General features: G+C 39.3%; 1 protein-coding gene across 4 annotated transcripts; it reads right to left on the bottom strand.

Moving 5' to 3' along the window:
• Positions 1 to 8057: 8057 nt before the first annotated feature.
• ZNF846 (zinc finger protein 846) lies at positions 8058 to 19595 on the bottom strand. Of its 4 annotated transcripts, none has more exons than XM_045546943.1 (9): positions 19502 to 19595; positions 19192 to 19270; positions 15813 to 16041; positions 15263 to 15351; positions 14515 to 14641; positions 13761 to 13847; positions 10807 to 10889; positions 10360 to 10516; positions 8058 to 8305 (listed from the first exon to the last, which is right to left on the bottom strand). In XM_045546943.1, exons 3-9 carry the CDS (start codon positions 15880 to 15882, stop codon positions 8256 to 8258), a joined length of 663 nt encoding a protein of 220 aa, XP_045402899.1. In that variant the 5' UTR covers positions 15883 to 16041; positions 19192 to 19270; positions 19502 to 19595; the 3' UTR covers positions 8058 to 8255. The 4 variants fall into 4 exon arrangements, with proteins under 4 accessions (XP_045402899.1, XP_045402909.1, XP_045402883.1 ...); XM_045546953.1 differs by having other exon boundaries at positions 13761 to 13844; XM_045546927.1 differs by having other exon boundaries at positions 8058 to 10516.
• Positions 19596 to 19913: the final 318 nt, after the last annotated feature.

The following is a 19913-nucleotide window of genomic DNA, read 5'->3' as shown; positions in this document are numbered from 1 at the left end:
GCAAAAACCAGGGCCTTTATTCACAAGCCACAAGGAAATGAATTCTGCTGACAACATAAATGAGCTGGAAAGCAGATTCTGCCTGTACAAGTTTCCAAAATACAGCCTGATACCTTGATTGCAGCCTTGTGAGACCCTAAGAAGAATACCCAGCTAAACTATTCCTGGACTCCAGACCCCATGGAAACTTCGAGATAGTAATTATGTGTTTCAAGGAAAAAAAAAAGTACTTAAAATCTACTCTCTTAGCAAATTCCAAGGATACAATACAATTAACTTAAATCTCCATGCTATATATTAAATCCCAGAATTATTCATCTTATAACTGAAAATTCAAACCGTTTGACCAACTTCTCCCCAATTCCCTCCTCTGCATCCCATTCCCTAGCAACCAATGTACTCTGCTTCTATGAGTTCAGCTTTTTCAGATTCCATATGTAAGTGAGATAATACAGGATTTCCTTTTTTTAAAGGCTAAATAATATTCACATATATATTACATTTTTTATGCATTCCACTGTCAAGGGACATTTAGGTTGTTTCCATAACTTGTCTACTGTGAAAAATGCCTCAATGAAGATGGGAATGCAAATATCTCTTTTGAGTACTGATGTCATTTCTTTTTGGCATATACCCAGGAGTGAGATTGCTGGATCATGTGGATCATGATGCTATCTCATTTTTTGAGTAAAACCTCCATACTGTTTTCCGCAATGGCTGTACTGCGGCACCATGTCTGGAAAAAGACTGCTCTTTCCCCATTGAATGATCTTGGCACCATTGTCAAAAATCATTTGATTATATCTGTAAGGATTTATTTCTGAGCTTTCTATGTTATAATTGGTCTATGTGTCTGTCATATGCCTGTACCATAATGTTTTGATTACTGTAGCTTTGTAGTAGCTTTTTTTTTTGAGACACAGTCTCACTCTGTCACCCAGGATAGAGTACCGTAGTGTCATCATAGGTCACTGCAACCTTAAACTCTTGAGCTCAAGCAATCCTCCTGCCTCAGTCTCCTGAGTAGCTGGGACTACAGGTGTGTGCTGCCACACCTGGCTAATTTTTCTATTTTTTATAGAGACGGGGTCTCGCTTTTGTTCAGACTAGTCTGAATGAAACTCCTGGCATCAAGCAATCCTCCTGCCTTGGCCTACCAAAGTGCTAGGATTACAGGTGTGGCCACCCACTGTGCCAAGCCTTGTAGTAACTTTTGACATCAGAAAAGTGTGAATCCTACAATGATGTTCTTTTTCAAGATTGTTTTCACTATATGGACTCCATTGAGATTCCATATGTGCATGATCTTTTGTAACCTAAACTTCAGAAGTGACTTAACATCACTTCTGCCATGTTCTGCTGGTCACAGAGACCAAGCCTGGTATCATGTGAGAGGAATACACACAAAGATATGAATATCAGGAAGCAGGGATTATTGGGAACCAATTTGGAGGCCACCAGTACAGAGGAGAATTTGCCAATATCTAACAAAACTATGTGTACAATACAGCAATCCTACTTCTAAGAATTTGCCCTGAAGGTAAACCTTTAACAACTCAAGTTTGCTCAGGATTACTAATTGCAGCACTGTTTGTAATTGCAAATTTGGGTGTTTTTTTTCTTTCTTTTTCTTTTTCTTTTTTTTGAGACAGCATCTCCCTGTGTTGCCCAAGCTAGTCTTGAACTCCTGAGCTCTAGCAATCCTCCAACTTTAGCCTCCCAAGTGGCTGGTATTACAGGCATATGTCACTGCACCTGGCCTGCAATCGCAAATTTGAATGACTTGAATACTCTCAAGTAGTAAAGTAGCTGAATATTGTATGGTACATCCGCCAGTGGAGTATTATGTACCTACAGAAATAAATGAAGGTCTCTATGAACTCAGATGGAGTGATTTCCAAGATATACCATTAAGTGAAAACTGCAAAACAGTATCTATAGTATGAAACCTTTTCTTTAAGAAAAATAGACAATAGTAAGATATCTGTTCATTTTGAGTACAAGGAAACACAGGATTATTCAGAAAATAATAAAATTCAGAATCTATAGGGGATGGATGAACAGCATGGTGGAATGAAAACAGGGTGGAAAAGATACAGAACATATCATTCTGTTTAGTTCTAATGTTTAATGCCACATTATTTTTTTACATATTTTTTTATAATCAACAAGTATAGAGGGACAACCTAAAATGGAATATGAAAATATCTCTACTGAATCAGTTGAGTGTGTCTCCAGGCTGAAAGGACTGCATCTAGAACAAGTCACATGTTTGACGACAACAGCCATTTTCTGGGATGGCAAAAATTCCAATCTTCCATATAGAACTTAAAGGAAAAAATGTATATCCCTAGACATTTTCATGAATTAGAGAATAAACATAAATAAATTAAATTTCCCACTCAGAAAAAGAAAGAAAAAATAGCTAAGTAAACCAATATAAAAAAAGTTACAAAGGAATTATCCTATTAAAAAAAGCACTAGGCTTGTTTCCTTTGCCTAGCCAGACAGATGATGGTGCTCACTTGTAATCCCAGATACTAGGGAGGCTGAGGTGGGAGGTTCACTTGAGCCCAGGAGTTTGAGTCCAGCCTGGACAACATAGTAAGACCCCATCTCTATTATTAATATTTTAAAAAAGCACTAATCCCAGACATTTTTACATAGGAAATGTATGAAACTTTCAAGGTCCAGATGGCCCTAATTCTCCATAAGTCTTTTCAGAGTACTGAAAATGAAGCAAATCTTGCGTAACCCTTTTATGATGCAAGTACAAGATTGATATATAAACCAATAAAGACAGCACAATTACTAAAAACTGCAGAATCATATCAGTAATGAATAAATGCACTATGTAAAATATTAGCAAATTCCAACACCACTTTACACAAATAATAAATCAGGAGCAAGTGGAATGTATTCCAGGGATACAAGGTTGGTTCAGCCTGATCTCTATCTTACAGCAGTATATTCCATTGTTATGGATGATACCTGGTATTTGCCCATGGCAATGCCAGAGGATTCAGGTCAGACACATCCTCTCCCAAAGAGGTAACATTCTCCCACTTCCCTGGGATAAAGCTCCAGCCTGAGTGGAAGTCCAGCAGATGAGAGCATCTGTTCTGGCAGACTAGAGGATGCAGTGTAGAAGAGATGGCAGCCTCACCTCAGCACTGGTCAATTCTCTGGGCCTCTGGAACTCTGGGTGGTGCTAGAATCACTACTTTTGGGTGGTGGGAGCCATTCTAGGGGCTTCCAACAAACCCTTCTGCCTCCTTCCATCCTACCAGGTTCAGGGGCCAATGGAAGAAATCTGAGAGAGACCAGAGGATTGTAACAGTGCTTTTGGGAATCACTGACATAAATGCGGGGAGGCTCTTGGAATTCTCCTAACCCCTAGTACCCACTTACATCTCATCCCATCAACTGTTTCTGTAAGCCCTCGGTCCTGCTGACTGTCCTGAACCCCTAAGCAGAGGAAGATGAGCTCAAATCTTGATTTTTCTTGTCACTGGTCACAGGGAAAGATGCCCAGGTTCTTCTATGACCATTGACAGAATTCTTCACTGCTAAGATGAGTGGGCCTAGTTTTGGAAGCTTCTCCAATGCATCGTGAAGAACCACTATTTATCAGCTTGTATGCCAAGCGGTATGTGTATCAGTTGGCCTTTACTATGTAAGAAAAAAACCTCAAGACTTAGTAGCTGACAACAGCAGGCATTACTTAACAGAAGCCTCTTGAGGATGGACTTGCATTGCTCAGTTCTGCTTATTTCTACTGGTCAGAGCAAGTCAAAAGAAAAATTCACAAAGGAAAGGAAAACAGACTGCACCTTCAGATGGGAGTAACATCAAAGGATTTGTGGCCATTTGTAATCTATCACAGGATATCATTGGGCCCGACTGTGTCAAGGGGCCTGTTCTTTTGGCCACCAGATCTGTTTAGTGACTTGGGTGACAATACACTTATTACTGGGTATTTGGAAGTATGATGCTCTGGAGGAGTATGATGGGAATTCCTGTATTCAAATGGCCCAGAACGCTTGGTTGAAAAGGAAAGTTATTAATGAACACTTAAATTTAGAAATTTAATTTAGTATGTTTTAGGGTAGTGAGTACAATAAAAGTAATAGAATGTATAAATTTCAAACATCAAGAGTAAAATAATTTAAATGAAAAATATAGTCAATGCAAAGAGAAGGGAACACAATAAGACAAATACAGAAAAAAATAAGATGCTAGAAATTAATCCAATTCATTACTAATTACATTATATGTAACAGACTAAATGCTCAAGGTAAAAGAAAAGGATTGCTAGTTGGGATTTTTCAAATATCCAGATTTTTTAAATACCTCAGCTAAAGTAAGTATTAAAAGACACAACTAAAAAGGCAACAGAAAGACTGAGAAATAGAGGAAAATCAAGCTGATAGAGCTACATAAATACCTAACAGAATTAATGGAATAGAAAACATACTAGAAATAGTGTTGATTTTTCAAGCCAAAGATTCTTTGAAATAAATGACAAAACTGAATATTTTCTCCAAGATTAACACAAGAAAAGGGAAAGAATGCAAAGAAATCTTTATGAAATGCAAAAGGAGACACTTATTCCCCATAAATACTTTCAGAGTATTGAAAATGAAGCAAATCTTGTCCTTTTATGATACATGGTTGATACATAAACTGATAAAGACAGCACAATCATTAACAACTGCAGAATCATATCACATACAAAAGGAATTTATATAACCAGCAAACATTAAAAATACAATGCTGAAGAAACCTTATTTATGCTATAATCATAAAAAAATTGAATAGCCTTAAATCAACACAGAAAAAAGGTAACTAAAACAGCAATAACAATTACCCTAGATCCAGATAATTTAACTTGTAAAATTTACCCTCCATAAAAGTCCCCATTTAAATTACCAGTTATTCCAGCATCATTTATTAAATATGCACCCTTTCCCCCATAGAAATGCAATGAAATTATCATGCTGTGTGGGTCTTTCCAGGCTCTCTATTATGTTCCATGGGTTTGTCTGTGTACAAGGCAACACTATATTAATTACTTTAATAAATCTTGGCATTTATTAGGGGAAGTTTCCCATCTTGTTCATCAGGTGTGTCTCGATCCTTGGCATTGTTCTTCCATATACCTTTTAGAAACATTTCAAGTTCTACAAAAAAACGCTGGGATTGCATTAAATCTATAGCTCAATTTGGGGAGAATGACATCTTGATAGTATTCTAACACCACAATGTATCTGCATTTATTTAGTTATCTTGTTTTAATGTTGTTCTTTAAAGTTTAATGTTCTCAAAAGAGGGCTTACACATTTTTGGTTAGATTTATCATAAGTACTTACAAAAATTGTTATTTAATGATTAAGATGTCTTATCACTGGCCAGTGGACTTTCTTCAAGCTGGCTCCTCTCCTTTTGACAAGATCCTAGCAGTAATTGATTGCTTTCATTTAGGACGTATTCCAACATCATCTTGTACATTTCCTACACTAGTTACCTTATGAATGTAATTGTATATGTGATCTGTGGACTTTTGGATTTCTGCTGTTTGGGGAAATTTTCTCATTGCTTTTTTTTTAATTAATTACCTGGTATTTTGTTTTGTTTATTGTTCCATTCCACAACACTTTGTAGTTGGGTATTGAGATTTTTTCTTTCTGTTTCATCTCCTACTTGATTTACTTAATTTACATCCTTTCTATCACCTTTCTTTTTGAACTGCATTCTGTCAAAATTCCTTGACTCAATCTTTGAGATCTTTCCTGTTTTGAAATCTGAGTATTTACTGCTATAAATTTCCCTCTTAGGATTACTTTCACTGCATCTGTCTTTGTCCGTTCAGGCGACTATAACAAAGTACCATAGACTGGGTGGATAATACACAACAGAAATTTATTTCTCACAGTTTTGGAAACTAGGAAGCCCAAGATCAACACACCATCAGATTGAGTGTCAGGCAAGGGACCTACTTGGTGGAAGTGGCAGAGGATCTCTCTGAGGTGTCTTTCATGAGGGCAGTCAGCCCATTCTGCAGAATTCTCAGGACCTCATCACCTCCCAAAGTCCCCACCTCCTAATACAATCACCTTAGGGGTTAAGATTTCAACATATGAATGTTGAGGAGACAAAAACATTTAAGCCATAGCCATAAGTTTTGGTATGCCATGTTTTTCTTTCCATTTTTCTCAAGGTATTTTCTAATTTCCCCTGTGCCATCTTATTTGACCTGTTGGTTGGTCAGGAATGTGTTATTTATAATAAAACATATTTGTGAATTTTCCAATTCTCCTTCTGTTTTTCATCTCGTTTTATCCTATTGTGATTGGAAAAGATGATTTGAATTTCAGTCTTTTATATTTCATTAAGTCTCATTTTGTGGCCTGACGTGTTTTATACTAGAGACTATTGCATATAAACTTGAGAAAAATGAATATTCTGCTGTTGTTGGGTGAAGTGTTCTGAATGTGTCTGTTAGGTCCACCTGATATATAGTGCTTATCCTGTTTCTTTATTGATATTATGTGTGGCTGTTCTATCTACTGAATTGAAAGTGGTCTATTATAGTCTCCAACTGTTATGGAATTGTCTATTTTTCCCTTTAATCCTGTCAGTGTTTGCTTTATGTATTTTAGGCTCTGATGTTTGGTACATATACATTTATAATTGTTATATTTTCATGATGAATTGTACCTTTTGTCAATATATACTGTTCTTCATTGTCTCTTTTAACAGTTTTTAAATGGAAGTTTGTTTTGTCTAATATTAGTATACCCAGCCTACCTCTCTTTAGGTTACTATTTACATGGAATATATTTTTCCAACCTTACACTTTCAACCTTTTTTTGACTTTAGATCTAGAGTGAGGAACAGCATATAGTGGGGTTATATATATATATATATATTTATTTTTATTTTTTTTTTTTTTGAGACAGAGTCTCACTTTGTTGCCCGGGCTAGAGTGAGTGCTGTAGTGTCAGCCTAGCTCACAGCAACCTCAAACTCCTGGGCTTAAGCGATCCTCCTGCCTCAGCCTCCCAAGTAGCTGGGACTACAGGCATGCGCCACCATGCCCAGCTAATTTTTTCTATATATATTTTTAGTTGTCCAGATAATTTATTTGTATTTTTTGTAGAGACATGGTCTTGCTCAGGCTCGTCTCGAACTCCTCACCTCAAGCAATCCACCCGCCTCAGCCTCCCAGAGGGCTAGGATTACAGGCGTGAGCCACCGCGCCTGGCCAGTGGGGTTACATATTTTAATCCATTCCACTGAATTATGTCTTTTGATTGGGGAATTTAATCCATTTACCTTTCACATAATTACCAATAAAAAGACTTTTTTTGCAATTTCGTTACTTGGTTTCTATATATCTTATTATTACTTTTTGTTCATCATTTCCTTTACTATTACCTTATTTTTGTTTTTGTTTTTTTTGTAGTGACACATTTTCTTTTCATTTTGTGTATACTACATAGATATTTTCTCTGTGGTTACCATGGGGATTAAATATAACATCCTGGGCGGACACAGTGGCTCATGCCTGTAATCCTAGCACTTGGGAGGCCGAGGCGGGCGGATCCTTTCAGCTCAGGAGATCGAGACCAGCCTGAGCAAGAGCAAGACCCCGTCTCTACTAAAAATAGAAATTATATGGACAACTAAAAATATATAGAAAAAATCAGCCGGGCATGGTGGCGCATGCCTGTAGTCCCAGCTACTCGGGAGGCTGAGGCAGAAGGATTGCTTGAGCCCAGGAGTTTGAGGTTGCTGTGAGCTAGGAGGACGCCATGGCACTCACTCTAGCCTGGGCAACAGAGCGAGACTCTGTCTCAAAAAATATATATATATAACATCCTAACACCCACTGCATAGTCCACTGCTCCAGTCCCAGCTCTTCCCCCATGCTGTTCTCAGTATAACAGGGAAAAAAATCTTAGAAGGAATTTTAAAAGCAATTAAACTTTTCAACCACAGAAAATTGAGGGGCAGGTGCCTACACTGACAGTAAGACACAGAGAAGGACAATCTCATTTTCATGTCATTTATTTCCATTTCTCCTCCAGTATGAATTATCTTGTGTATATTAAGTATAGTACCTGATAGCTTCCCAGAATTCTTCATAGTTTCTCCTTCCAGCGAGTATTTTCCAAGTCTCTTAATGGGTGTGTATTTACTAAAAACATTCCCACATTTTTACATTGATATAGCCTCTCTGCAGTGGGTTTTCACAGGTACAGCAAGACTTGTAAAATGGATCCAGCATTTTCCTCATTCCCTAGAATCACAATTTCTCTAGGGTGAATTATCATTTTTACTAAAGGACAAAAACAGAATTAATGTGTATGTGTATATGTGTGTTTATGTATATATGTGTGTATATGTGTGTGTGAGTGTGTGTGTGTGTGTATATATGTAGGTATTCCTATATTTTTAACATTTATGTTTTGGGCCTCTGTGAGATTACCAAATATTAACATATGAGGCAGAGCTAAAGCTTTCCCGTGTATATTACCTTCACAGGGTTTCTCTCTACTGCATGTTGATTTATTAACACCTGAAGGATTTTTAAAATTTCTTAAATTCATGAGGCTTTTTACACAGGAAACCATCAGAAATTTCTGAAGGATGTCCCATATTTCTTACATATATAGGGTATCTGTCCACTGTTGAGTTCTTAAATGTTGAGTTATTAAAAGGCATGAAGAAGTGAAGATCTTGTGGCCTTTACACTTGTAGGGTTTTATACCACTGTAAATTCTCATGTGGATACTAAGGCCTGAGCATAAAGTAAATAAGCACATTCCTTACATACAGAGGGTTTTTCCCAAATGTGGGTTATGATGTCCTGTTAAGGCATGTGAAGTATTATAAGGCTGTATCTCAGTCTTACCTTCAATTGGCTTTTACAGTAATTTTAGATAGTAAAATAATGTTGGAACAACAACAACAAAAAGGCTTTCTGACATGTCTTAGAGTGAGAAGTTTTTTCCCTCAAACATTAGTTTTTATGGTTTATAAGGTACAAAGAATTACTGTTCTCCCCTATTCCTTGTATGAATGGGCCTTCTGCCCATGGTAAATTCACACCTGTTATATAAGAAATGAAAACTGAGTGAAGGTTTCTCACACATTCTTTACATTCATAAGTTTTTTTCCAGTTGAGTTTAGATACAAATACTAAGATCTGAGGACAATTTCAGGTTTTTTCACATGCCTTAGTTCTTACATGTTTAGCAAGTGCTGAAGACTGAGTGAAGTTTTTCCCACATTCCTTACATTCATATGGTTTTGCTCCAGTGTGAGTTCGCATGTGAACATTAAGGCACGTGGAATATCTGAAGGCTTTCCCACATTCTTTACATTCATAGGGCTTTTCTCCTGTGTGAGTTCGCATGTGCATATTAAGATTTGTGGACCGAGCAAATGCTTTCCCACATTCCTTACATTCATAGCCCTTTTCTCCAGTGTGAGTTCTTAAATGTGTACTAAGGCCTGATGACTGAGTGAAGGCTTTCCCACATTCCTTGCATTGATATGGCTTCTCTCCAGTGTGGGTCCTTACATGTTGGTTAAGCATTGAGGAATGATTAAAGGCTTTCCCACATTCCTTACACTCATAGGGTTTTTCTCCAGTGTGTGTTCGCATGTGTAAAACAAGTCCTGAAGAACGAGGGAAAGTTTTCCCACATTCCTTACATATATATGGCTTCTCTCCACTATGAACCCTTACATGTTTTGTGAGGTATGAAGAATGAATAAAAGCTTTTCCACATTCCTTGCATTCATATGGTTTTTCTCCAATGTGAATTCGTATGTGTAAAATAAGTCCTGTGGATCGAGTAAAGGCTTTGCCACATTCCATACATACATAGGGCTTCTTTCCACTGTGAATTCTTATATGATCTGTAAGGTATGAGGAATGGGTGAAGGCTTTTCCACACTCTCTACATTTATATGGTTTTTCTCCAGTGTGAATTCTGATGTGTAATTTAAGTCCTGTGGACTGAGTGAAGGCTTTGCCACATTCTTTACAAACATAGGGTTTCTCTCCACTGTGAATTCTTATGTGGCCTATAAGGTGTGAAGAATGACTGAAGGCTTTCCCACATTCCTTACATACATAGTGTTTTTCTCTGTTGTGAGATCTCATATGTACCTTAAGGGATGACTGCTTAAGAAAAGTTCTCTGACAATCTCTGCATTCACACAATTTCTTTTGTGTATGAGTTTTGTTCTGGCCATTATGATTTGGAAACTGGCTAAAAGCTTTTCCATATTGAAAAACCTTAGAAGTTTTTTCCCCCAAATTAGTTTTCTTGTAAAAATTACCAATTAAGTTCTTTCTTAAGGCTTTTCCACTCTGATTATCCTTAGAAGTTTTCTCTCCAATGTGAGTTCTCATGTGAGTCATAAGAGATGGATGTTCACTAACAACTTTTCCACAATAGTTAGAGCCACAGAGTTTCTCTGCCATATTGCTTCTCTCCTGTTGATTAAGATATGAATGATAACTAAAGATTTTCTCATATGCAGTACAGCAATAGAATTTCTCCCCCATCACAACATTTATGCATTGGAAACATCATATTTGAACATTTTAACATTTCCACTATGTGTACACAGTTCCTGCCCTGTTTGGGGGTTATTTTAAATGATATTCGGAGAATCTCTTCACAGACTGCTTTTTCTGGGTAAATGCCATTTTCCTCATATAATTCTCATGGATATTATGCTTCTTGTTCTAGTGTGGAAGATTTTATCCCTTGGAAATCTTACCATTTGTATTCCATTTGATGATTTTTCTGCATATATATCTTGAAGCAGTGGGGAGCCTTTGGTTTTGAGTTGCAAATTCAATTCTGAAAATAAAATAAAAAATACAGGTTTGGAGAAAAACTGGAGGATAAAGTTGTTTAAAATCATAAGGCACAGGAATGGCATTACCAAATGTGGCACAGTGGGGAGCTCCAGGGCTCTTTCTCACCACAAGACAACTAACAAACTCAGAAAAGCTATCAGAATCAACTATTGCGGAACTTTGGAATCTGGTCAAACATTTACAACAACCAGGGGAACACTTAAGGAAGAAAGGGTGGCTGTATTTCACTAGAACACTGTGGCATTTTAAATTGGAAGGTACTATCCACATTCTCCAGATTACTCACTGCTGTACAGATGGCAGGACAAATGCCCTGCACAAGTTGGTAGTGCCAAAAGGAGCAATAGGGGCCTTATCCTCAAAGAATTGTCTTTGTGTGTTTTGAACTGTCTGGCAGCTTCCTCAAGGGCTAGTGCAAGGGCTTGCTTCTATTTCACCCAACTCAGAGTTTTCAAGACTGAGGCAGCATCCCAAGCAGCTTCTGCTCAAAATGTTATCTAAAGGTAAAGTGTTGCCTGTAGCAACCTGAGAAAAGGCAAAGCAGTTGGGACAAACAATAGACAGACTGTAAACCCTAGTAAAGAACAGATTGGGAATGCTGATATGTGGATAAATAAGGGATTTAAAAGCTCCAGTGTCTACCAGGGAATCAAGAAGGCCACAGGCATACTCAGGGCTGGATGTATGCTCAGAAAGACCCTAAGTTTTCACCTCTGGCTGACCAACGAGATCCATATAAGCAGCAAAGGAAGACTAAGTAAAAGGTGTGAAGAGCCTGGCTTGGCAATGAAGAAGTGACCCAACACATAGGCCATCAGCAAAAAACAAAAGAGTCTGGTTTCTTTTTCATTTCTTGGCTCTAGGCATTTAAGGAAACTCTGTCACTCTAATGTGATAACTAAGCTAAAGAACACAGCCTTTCAGGTCTGCACTAAAAAGAACACAGACTCCACAAAAATAATTTATAAAAGACACTAAACAAATATTAGCCACTCACCAAAAAAAGCAACAACAAACCCCTAGGAGAGAGAATCAGATTTCAAAATTGCCCCATTATAATATCCAAAACATACATTTTCAGCAAAAAATCATGAAGTATGCAAAAGAACAAGAAAAAAAAAAATAGAACCTGTATCAGAATACCAAGGCATTGGGACTGATAAAGACTAAATCAATTATCTTTTTTATTTTATCTTTTTTAAGACAGAGTCTCTCTCTGTCATCCTGGGTACAGTGCAGTGGCATCATCGCAGCTCACTGCAACTTCCAACTTCTGGGCTCAAGGGATCCTCCTGCCTCAGGCTCCTGAGTAGCTGGGACTACAGGTGTGTGCCACAATGCCTGGCTAATCTTTCTATTTTTAGTAGAGACAGGGTCTCAGTCTTGCTCAGGCTGGTCTTAAACTACTAAGCTCAAGCAATCCTCCTGCCTTGGCCTCTCAGAATGCTACGGTTACAGGTGTGAGCCACTGCACCTGCTCTAAATCAATTATCTTAAACATGATCAAACAGCTAATAGAAACCACAAAGAACTAACATAAGGGCCTGTGGCTCACACTGGGTCTTAAACTCCTGACCTCAAGGGATCCTCCTGCCTCAGCTTTCCAGAGTGCTACAATTACAGGTGTGAACCACTGCTGAATATTATTCAGCCATAAAAAAGGAATGAAGTACTGATACATGCTACAACATGGATGAACCCTGAGAACATTATGCTCAGTGAAAAAAGTCAGACAGAATAGGTCACATTGTATGACTCCATTTATATGATATATACAGAATAGGTAAATCCATGGAGAGAGAAAGCAAATTAGTGGTAGCAGGGATTACGGGTAGAGGTGAATAGGGAGGGACTGCTTAATGGCAAAAGGGTTTCTTTTGGGCTGATAAAAAATGCTTTGGTAATAAAAAGAGCTGATGGTTGCACAACACTGAATGTACTCAATGCCAATGAAGTATATTCAGTAAAATGGTAAATTTTTATGTATTTTACCTCAAATATAAGCATATGGCACATGTATATATCTTTCTAAATATGAAAGAAACATGATAAAAATGGTGAAACAGAAGGAAGCATGGACTACAAAGAATCTGGCTATGTCAGAAGTTTGGGAATGATAAACACATGGTGTTAAATCTATAGGTAATTTACCAAGTAATATATATAATAATACTCTAGAAAATGGAGGCTGACAGTAAGAAAAAAAAGATGACAAAGTCAGGAAGGCAATATAAAAAGGTGTTGGCAAAGCAGCTGGATGCATAAAATGAAATTTTAAAATAAAGGAGACGGACCTTTCCAAGAACAGAAAAAGTTTGAGAAGATCAATGGAAATTTAAAGATGAAGGGGAACCATCCAGGTGCAGTAGCTCACGCCTGTAACCTTAGCACTCTGGGAGGCCAAGGCAGGAGGATCGCTTGAGCTCAGGAGTTTGAAACCAGCCTCAACAAGAGCCAGACCCCATCTCTACTAAAAACAGAAAGAAAAAAAAATTAGCTAGGCAACTAAAAATAAAAAAAATTAGCCAGGCATGGTTGTCTGTGCCTGTAGTCTCAGCTACTTGGGAGGCTGAGGCAGGAGGATTGCCTGAGCCCAGGAGTCTCAGGGTGCTGTGAGCTAGGGTGATGCCACAGCACTGTAGCCTGGGCAACAGAGCAAGACTCTGTCTTAAAAAAAAAAAGGTGAAGAGGAGTTGAAAGTACCTGAGGAAACTCAGAAACCAAATGGCCTCAGCCTTCTCAGGAAAAAGAGTACACCCTGAGAAGTTTGCAAAGTTACATTTCCAAATGTACTGCATGTTTCCCAGACTAGCACTGCTCTTACTAATACCATGCCTGCTTGTGAACTCACCCTGCAGAACTCTTCTCACTCCTGTTCTCAGCTCCTCCCCTCGTTCCAATGGAGACATGAGAATAGGTTTGCATGTTTCGGACCCTGCTGGAGGGAAAAATACATAAAGGAACAGGACAATGCAAGACATGATACCATGTCCTTGAATTGGGAACCAACACGTTTGCCTTCAGGAATTCTGAAGATGGTCAAGTGTAACTTTACAAACAGCAAACTAATCATGCAGCATTTCCAATAAATGCAGTAAAACTATTTCAAAAGGAACAAAAATGCAAGCACATTCTGTCTTTAAAATATCCTCAAATGACTGGGGAGCTCCAAGACCTGATGGTTATGATGTCTGATCTCAAACACATTTAAAAACTCAAAGTCTTTTTTTTTTTTTTCCTGCATTAGTCACCATGCCTGGCTAATTTTTTTATTTTTTAGTAGAGACGGAGGTCTTGCTCTTGCTCAGGCTGGTCTTGACCTGCTGACCTCAAGCAATCCTCCTGCCTCAGCCTCCCAGAGTGCTAGGATTACAGGCATGAGCCACCACGCCCAGCCAAAACTTCAAAGTTTTTAATCCATAAAGGAAATAAAGTCATTTACTTAGACAGATATTCATTTTCACAGTGAATCCTCTATATACTAATGCTCACTGGCTAGAGTCTATGACTGTCTTGTTTATATCACACTATTCCCATTTGTCCGCAAACATTTAAGAAACACTCATTTTCTAAAGTGCTCAGTGAAGAAATTATGCCACTCTTACCTAGTGTAATGAGATTCTTGTAGTTCTCCAACATCACATTTCTGTAGAGATCTCTCTGTGTTTGATCCAACAAAGTCCATTCTTCCTGAGTAAAGTCCACAGCCACATCCTCAAAGGTCACTAAGTGCTAAACCATCAAATACATGCTGGCTTCAGCTAAGTACCACCTTCTTTGATGTTCTGGGAAAGACGTATGAAGGACTAAGGGAAACTAGAAGCCTGCGGTACTCCTGGACCTCAGACCTCTCCTCCTGTCTATCTATAGATTATGTCTGTTAAATCCATCCAGTCACATGGATTTACCAGTGTCACTGCCACATGACTAAACCTACCTTACCACAACTTTATCGTAGGCTGTTCTCACCCTATTCCTCCACCTTATAGGCTGTAGTTAGCGCTGAGCACGTTGCAGCACTTTGTAAAATCTGCTAACAATTATTTCCACAGTGACACACAAATTCCTTGAGATTAGATCACCTTCTTATGATCTGTCATAACACTCAGCAAAACAATGAACCAACAAGCATGACTGAGGATCAGAAAGAATAAACATTGAGTTAAAACAATCATTTCCAGCATAATCTCTGTATAAACTGAGACGGCATGAGTCCTGGAGAAATCCACCTGGGGACTCATTTCATGAGCAGGATCCTAACTGCTTTAAGAAGCTTGAATACATGACAAGGGGATGAGGCTATCTCATGGAAACAAACATAACATTTTGAAGAAGCATCTACTTTTCACTTGCCTGAGAAGAACCCATCAGTAACCCAGCCACCATCCCTGCGTCTTCCATGTTCCTCTCATGAAGACAGAAAGTGTCTTGAGAAAGAGGACCTTAGGGAAAAGAATAACAGCATTAAAGTTCAAATCTTTCCACAACAGCAACAGCAGCTGTTTCACACCACACACCTAATACATTACAAACACACTACTTCCATAATATGCCAAAGCAGCCCTGAGTTACCTGAAGCAAGAAAAGGGTTTACTGGATCTTGCTATCCATGAAGAAGAGGTTAATAATTCCATTTTGTAGTTACATAAATTACAGAGAGACAGAGTGGTTTACTTGCCAGACATGATAAAATTCATCAATGTTTTATCCCCCTAAAAGCACACAAGCACACCCTTTCTTGCATCCCAAATCCCAGGACCCTAACTTTTACACATCTGGTTCATTTCAATCCCTCTTACACAGCCCATCACACAATCACTCAACTCCTGAGCAATAGATCTGCCATTTGGGAGGGAACTACATAAAGCAGATGATCTGAAAAGAGGCATCAAGAAGGACTCACCGCACACATAAGTCAGATCCATGGCTGCCATCCCGTGACACTGAGGGTGAAATGTTTCTGAACATTCCATTTGTTGCTCAGAAGGTTACTTCAGAGAAGCTTGTGAATTTAAACAGGTTGATCTTGACTTCTCTTAGTGTAGTGGCATCTGAGTAACTGGTTCGCAAGATCAATCATTAAGCAACAGATGTTTCTTCGCAGTCACAAACATCATTCATTAGCGATCTCTCTGCAGAGGATACACATGTGACAGCCATTAAAACTATCTAATACTATACCACATAAATACTAATAACATTTGCCATTTACTGAGCACCTGTTCAGCATTCTACATACATAACGTCCTTGAATTGTCCAAACCACCCTTCAAATTGGGAGATTTAATTAATACTGTCATTTTATAGCTGAGAATACAGGTTCAGACAGGATTAGTATTGGCTCCAAATCCCCAGTTAAGGAGTGGTAAGCCAGGACTAGAGGACAGGGTAGTGTGTCAAAAGCTTGCTCTCCTGTGGTTGTTATTCCCAATGTGACCAGAATTCAGTCTAGACCTCTGCTGGGTATAATGAAGAGCAGAAATATAAAACGCTTTATGCAATTCAGCATAAAAAAAATCCCCCTGAATACTCTCTGTAGGAGCCTGGCTGGACTTGGAATCTTTGCCTGCCTTTATTCAGTCCACAAATATTTATTAATGGCCTTCCCTGTGGCAGGCCAGGTACTGGGCATTGAACAGCTCTTGGGGATCTCACATTTCAATGGAGCAATACAGGAAATCAACAAGTACTTGATTTATTAGTTGATGATGAGCAGTATAGTAACACACACACACACACACACACAAATGTATTCCTGATACAGAAATAAGACTGGTTAGGGTTAAGATAAAGATAGAATAGGAAAAATGACCACTTTAGAGGACTGTAGTAATTCATACCTCACTTACTTAAAAAAATTAGTGTTAGGCCAGACACAATGGCTCATGCCTGTAATCTCAGCACCTTGGGAGGCCAAAGCAGGAGGACTGCATGAGGCCAGGAGTTTAAGACCAGCCTGGGCAACATAGCAAGACCCCACCTCTACAAAAAATTTTTTAAAAAATTAATGTCTCACTTTTGACCCAAAGACATTTGAACTTGAATATGATGGTTTTAGAGAAGACTCAAAATACATTTCTAATACCAGCTACTTCAGCAAGGTCTGAATTATGTTGTTTTTCTTTTATGCTGAAATTAAAGTCATTCCATATTATCTCATAGATGGCTACAAAGACTGTAATATAAACATATTTTTCATCTTTTCATATTACTGATCAATTCTACTGTTTTCAATTAAGTACTGGTTTTATTATTATCCATTCTTTCCGAACGTTTTATTCTACTTCCATATTTCTCCTTCAATTTTACGAGTTAGAACAGCAGTCCCCAACCTTTTTGGCACCAGACACCTCTTTCGTGGAAGACAATTTTTCCATGGCCTGGGGGTGGGGTGGGGGTGGTGTGGAGCTCAGGTTGTGATGCGAGGCCCATTTTCTAACAGGCCATGGACTGATACCAGACCTGGGGGTTGGGGATTGCAGAGTTAGAACACTTAATTCTTGAACTTCTTTTACTGAATTACAGCATACATACAACTGAGGAAGGCAATCATGAATAAAAATCTCAATGAACTACCAAGAAATGAACTGCCCCATATAATCACCATTTAGGTCAAGAAATAGAACATTTCCATACCCCATATTTCAGACATGCCTCCCAATTGCAATACTACCCTTACACCTAACACTCTAGTTCATTTTGCCTATTTTTGAATTTTAAAGAAACAGCATAAAACAGTATGCATTCTTTTGTGTCTGGCTTCTTTCATTCAACATTATGTTTGTGAGGCTCACACAGTTGTATTTATCTACCTATGATTTAGTTTTTCTCTTTGCTGAAGCATGTGTCACAGAAAAAAATATGCCACAATTCAGCCATTCTTCTGTGGGTCCACACTTGAGTTGTTTCCAATTTAGGGCTATTTCAAATAATGCTATGAAGACTCCTTACATTTATCCTGGTATATATATATATGCATGCATTATTGTTGCATTATCAACAGTTCATATTTAGTTGATATTGTTAAAAATGTGTTTTCGCCAGGAATTTGTGCACATTTTAACGAACACTTCATATTTTCACTCATTTGAGATTTACTTTTATCTTATTTTATTTTATTTTATTTGAGACAGAATCTAACTCTGTTGCCCGGGCTAGAGTGCCATGGAATCAGCCTAGCTCACAGCAACCTCAAACTCCCGGGCTTAAGTGATCCTACTGCCTCAGCCTCCTGAGTAGCTGGGACTACAGGCATGCGCCACCATGCCCAGCTAATTTTTTCTATATATATTTTAGTTGGCCAGATAATTTCTTTCTATTTTTAGTAGAGACGGGGTCTCGCTCTTGCTCAGGCTGGTCTCAAACTCCTGACCTCAAGCAATCTTCCCGCTTCGGCCTCCCAGAGTGCTAGGATTACAGGCGTGAGCCACCGCGCCTGGCCTTGAGATTTACTTTTAACCATTCAGCTTGTGTGTGTACTACTATCACTTTGTGGTTTCAATTTGCATTTCCCTGGTTACTGGTATCAAGCACCTTTTCATATATTTATTGTCCACTGGGCCATATTCTTTATTGAAGAGCCTACCCAAACCTATCGCTAAGTTTTCTATTGGGTTTTCACTTTGGGTATCAATTTGTAGGATTTATTGTATAACACGTAAGGCAAGCAACCAAGTATTGAAATTCAAATATCACATCTGTACCTTATTTCAGTCTCCTATTTATGACAGACATTTATTTATACCCAGAAAAGATTTACCATAAATATTTATTTATACCCAGGAGAGAGATGAAGAGAAACAGAAAACAGCAAAATATTAACAAATGGTCAATCTAAGTCAATCTACAACAAGAATACATAGGTGTTCAATGTTCTAGACTTTCACATTTTCCTTGATTTTAAAAAAATTCAGTCTAAAAATATAAGTGGCAAAAAAACCCCACTTGGTCAAAGCACATCTCTTTGACAGTTAACACAGCTCTAATTTATGATACTAGCATAACGAAGGCTGCATCCTACTTCCTGGAAGCCCCTCTGTTTTAAAACTCTTTGGGGATGTACAGACCTAGGCAGTTCAGCTGCTGTTGATCTCCAAAAAAAAAAAAACCAACAACAGCAAAGTATCCCGTATCCTTATCCAGCCTTTAGCCGAAAGGCTTGTGGCAACATGTTTTTATTTCCATAAACCTACAAATCCTGCAAACCTAAGAAAGCACTTAACACCTGAGCAATTTCTCAGGCTTCGATGCCCCCAGCCAGAGCATCTCGGTCCACTGCTCACCGGAATGCACCGCAATCGCCAGGTCGGGGAGAAGAGGACGCTGGGGGCCTTTTCCAGAACAGCGGAGATGCTTTTCCTGCTGAAGAAAGGACAAAAAGGTTGACTGACTACTTTTTAAGAGGGGCGCACGGCGGCTTGAGAGAAGAGTCCGCCTCCACCGGGAACCCTGAGCCAAGTCCCAGCCTGGCGCGAGCGCAGCGGGCAAAGGCCTTTGGAGGAGGTGGCGGGAGGACCGAGGCGCGAGGACACCGGAGCAGCGGGGACTGTGCGCAGAGCCCGGGGCGGCGCCCTGTGACCCGCAAGGCCCTACCTGGGTTGGGGCTGGACACGCTCGGAGGCGAAAGCCCATCTCACAAGCGGGTGGTTGGGCGAGGCCCGACGTCCTCCGGCGCACTGCCTTGCACTTCCGCTTCCGGGGTACGCACCGCGACGGATGTAGGGGGCGGAGCCTCAGGAGCGGGGGGATCAGGATGACAGGAGGCAGAGAGAAATGTGTGCGGCTGCGTCAGGAAAGTCCCAGTTTCCTCCCCTGTGCACGGTAGACCTGGATCCACATCAGGCTGCCGACATTGGGAGGTGACGCCCTACCAGGGAGCCGAGCGCAGAGGACTGGGTTGGAGACGGGGGCAGACGTGGAGGGTGGGGAAAGGACATCTAAGACTTGGGGTACAGGCGTTAGGATGCTCATCAGAGACTTTTCTGCGGGCCTTTCTCCTTGTTTC

This window comes from Lemur catta, chromosome 1 (assembly GCF_020740605.2).
Source record: "Lemur catta isolate mLemCat1 chromosome 1, mLemCat1.pri, whole genome shotgun sequence".
In the NCBI taxonomy this organism is placed as follows: domain Eukaryota; kingdom Metazoa; phylum Chordata; class Mammalia; order Primates; family Lemuridae; genus Lemur; species Lemur catta.
Note: the sequence above shows the minus strand (reverse complement) of the source record. Positions and strands in the feature narration are given on the sequence as shown.